This window comes from Calidris pugnax, unplaced genomic scaffold (assembly GCF_001431845.1).
Source record: "Calidris pugnax isolate Ruff unplaced genomic scaffold, ASM143184v1 scaffold218, whole genome shotgun sequence".
NCBI classification, from domain to species: domain Eukaryota; kingdom Metazoa; phylum Chordata; class Aves; order Charadriiformes; family Scolopacidae; genus Calidris; species Calidris pugnax.
The window spans coordinates 41492-44173 of NW_015090929.1; the positions used below are offsets into that span (position 1 = coordinate 41492).

General features: G+C 56.3%; 1 protein-coding gene across 1 annotated transcript in view; it reads right to left on the reverse strand.

Moving 5' to 3' along the window:
* Nucleotides 1–2682, reverse strand: part of LOC106893509 (zinc finger protein 62-like) — a 27867-nt gene that overhangs the window by 14926 nt on the left and 10259 nt on the right. Inside the window, 2 exon segments of the mRNA XM_014951553.1 lie at nt 1202–1937; nt 2495–2668. Coding sequence (XP_014807039.1) covers nt 1202–1937; nt 2495–2668 — 910 coding nt within the window.

Sequence of the window (2682 nt, forward strand, 5' to 3'; positions counted from 1 at the left end):
CCCAAACTGGGACACTGGGACACAGTTGATCGATGGGGTAAAGGGAATGCTCTAAATTAATCATTTAATATTAGGTGAGAGCTGAAAAACACCCAGGAGTGCGGGGGTTGGACCCCAGTGGGCAACCGGGACCTCAAAACCGGTCACCAACCCCCCCACCTCGTTGGGATGGGGAGAAAAATTAAAAAATTAACTCGTGGGTTGAGATAAAGATGGTTTAGAGGAACAGGAATGGAAGGGAAAATAAAATTAATGAGAAAAATTGGAATATAATAAACAAAAATGAAAAAAGTCCTTGGCTTAATATAAACATCGCTCAGCAACAACTACAACACCAAGGGGTCTCACACCCTCCAGGGGCAGAAGATGCTCCCAGCCCATCCAAAATTGGGGACTTTTTGATAGTTTTCCCCTCCAAAAAAGGCTCTTCCACCCACATGAGCCCTTGCTTTGACCCCACCACAGAGATACTCGCACGAGGCCAACACACAAACGCTTTTATTTTGGCCCTAATTTACTTTCAATCCAGCCCCATCCATTAATACGACCCAAAATAGGTTGAAAACATCGAGAAAATGAACTGAGACATCAAGAAAGACCCTGTTTGGCTGTGATTTCTTTTCTCTCGGGTGAAGCTCATGGGTCTCCCTTCCCTCCCTTCCCCCCATCTTGAATCTAAGGCAAAAAAAAACAGAGGATGGGGGTGGCTTTTTATAAAATCAACCTCACAAAGCCGTTTTCCATATAAAAATATACAGTCAAAAGGAAATAAACCGGTGGGATGTATGTGGGTGGGTTGGTTACCTCTGGGTGCCACCACCAGGGACCCCCAAGATGTGTCTGAGATGCCACCAGGATGGGGCTGGCCCCCAGTGGGGTTGTCCCCATCTTCAGTTGGTGGCTTTTATGATGGGAGACGAGATGAAGTGGAGCCAAAAGCTCTTCCCACAACCCTGAGGCTTCTTCTTGTTGTGGATCCTCCGATGGTGGATGAGTTTGGGGCTGGAGGTGAAGTTTTTGAGGCAAATCAGGCAAATGTCGGGTTTCTGCTCCAGCTGGGACCACCGGTGAGCGATGGCTGAAGCCTCTCCTGTGGTGGGGGCAGTATCTTTCCCCCCGCTGTGTGCCCAGAAGATCTTGGAGAACCCAAGAGGGTTGGAAAAGCTCTTCCCAAAGGTTGAGGAAGGGATGATTGTCCTACACGATGTGTCTCTGCTGATGCCGGACCAGCGTGGAGTTGTTGCGGAAGCACCGGCCGCACTGGGAGCAGTCGTAGGGCTTCTCCCCCGTGTGGGTCCGCCAGTGCTGGACCAGTCCTGAGCTGTAGGTGAAGCTCTTGGAACACTGGGAACACTGGTAGGGCTTCTCCCCGCTGTGGCTCTGGAGATGTTGCTTCAGCTCCGGGCGGCTCTTGAAGCTCTTGGGGCACTGGGAACACTGGTAGGGCTTCTCCCCGGAGTGGAGGCGGTGGTGGATGGTCAAGGTGGATCTCTGCCTGAAGCCCTTCCCACATTCCTCACACCGGTACGGCCGCTCGTCCGTGTGGGCTTTGCGGTGCTGCCGGAGGGCAGAGCCCTCGTGGAAGCTCTTCCCACAATCGGGGCACTCGTAGGGCTTCTCCCCGCTGTGGGTCCGGCGGTGGGTGGCCAGGAGAGAGGGACGGTTGAAGCGGCGCCCACAGTCCTGGCAGCTGAAGCGTCGCTCTCCCGTGTGGATCCGATGGTGGTTGACCAAGGCCGAGCGGCAACTGAAGCTCTTCCCACATTCCTGGCATTTGTTGGGTGCCTCATCCTTCCCGTTGTCCCCTGAGAGCGGGGATCCCCCCGGATGGGAGCCTGGAGACAGCTGCTGGCTGGAGGTTGGGGGTTCCACAGGTTCATCCTCTTGCTGAGGAGCATCCTCCTGGTGTTTCTCCTCCTCCTTGATCGACCCCAAATCTGTTGGGGAGAGGGAACATCTCCAGGAGCCGTCTCAGGCTGGGAGAGGGTTCACGTGGAGCGGGGACAGGGAAAGGGTCAACCAAGAAGGTCCCAGAAGAAGATCAAGGTTCGAAGGCAGAAGGGACCTTGGGAAGGGTTGGGGACATGGTGGAACAAGGGATGGGGATGTGGTGGGAGAAGAGATGGGAACGTGGTGAGAGAAGGGATGGGGACACTGTGGGAGAAGGGGTGGGATGTGGTGGGAGAAGAGCTGGGGCCATGGGGCGAGAAGGGATGGGGGTCATGGTGGGAGAAGGATTGGGGACACAGTGGGAGAAGGTGGCAAAATGGATGGGGACATGGTGGGAGAAAGGGACAGGGACACCGTGGTGGGAGAAGGGACTGGGACGTGGTGGTAGAAGGTTTGGGGTCACCCTGGGAGAAGGTCTGGGGACCAGACACAGCACAAGGACCCTCCTTAGGGCCAAAGCACCCCCAACCCCACGTTCCCCCAGCCCCTTGTCCCCACCAAAGCCACCCCTCAGCCACCGTCCCACCCCCCCAGGGCCTCTCACCCGCTGGGACCACGCTGTCCCCGTTCCTCTTCCCAGTGTCCCCAGCGCAGGCCGTGGGGAGCGGGACGAGAGGTGCAGCAGCGTCCTCCATGGCCGTCACCTCCGTGGGGACAACCCTATGGGGGGGACAACCCCAAATGCTGTCACCCCACTGGCCCCCAGGGTGGGGGGTTCAGGATTTCCCCTAA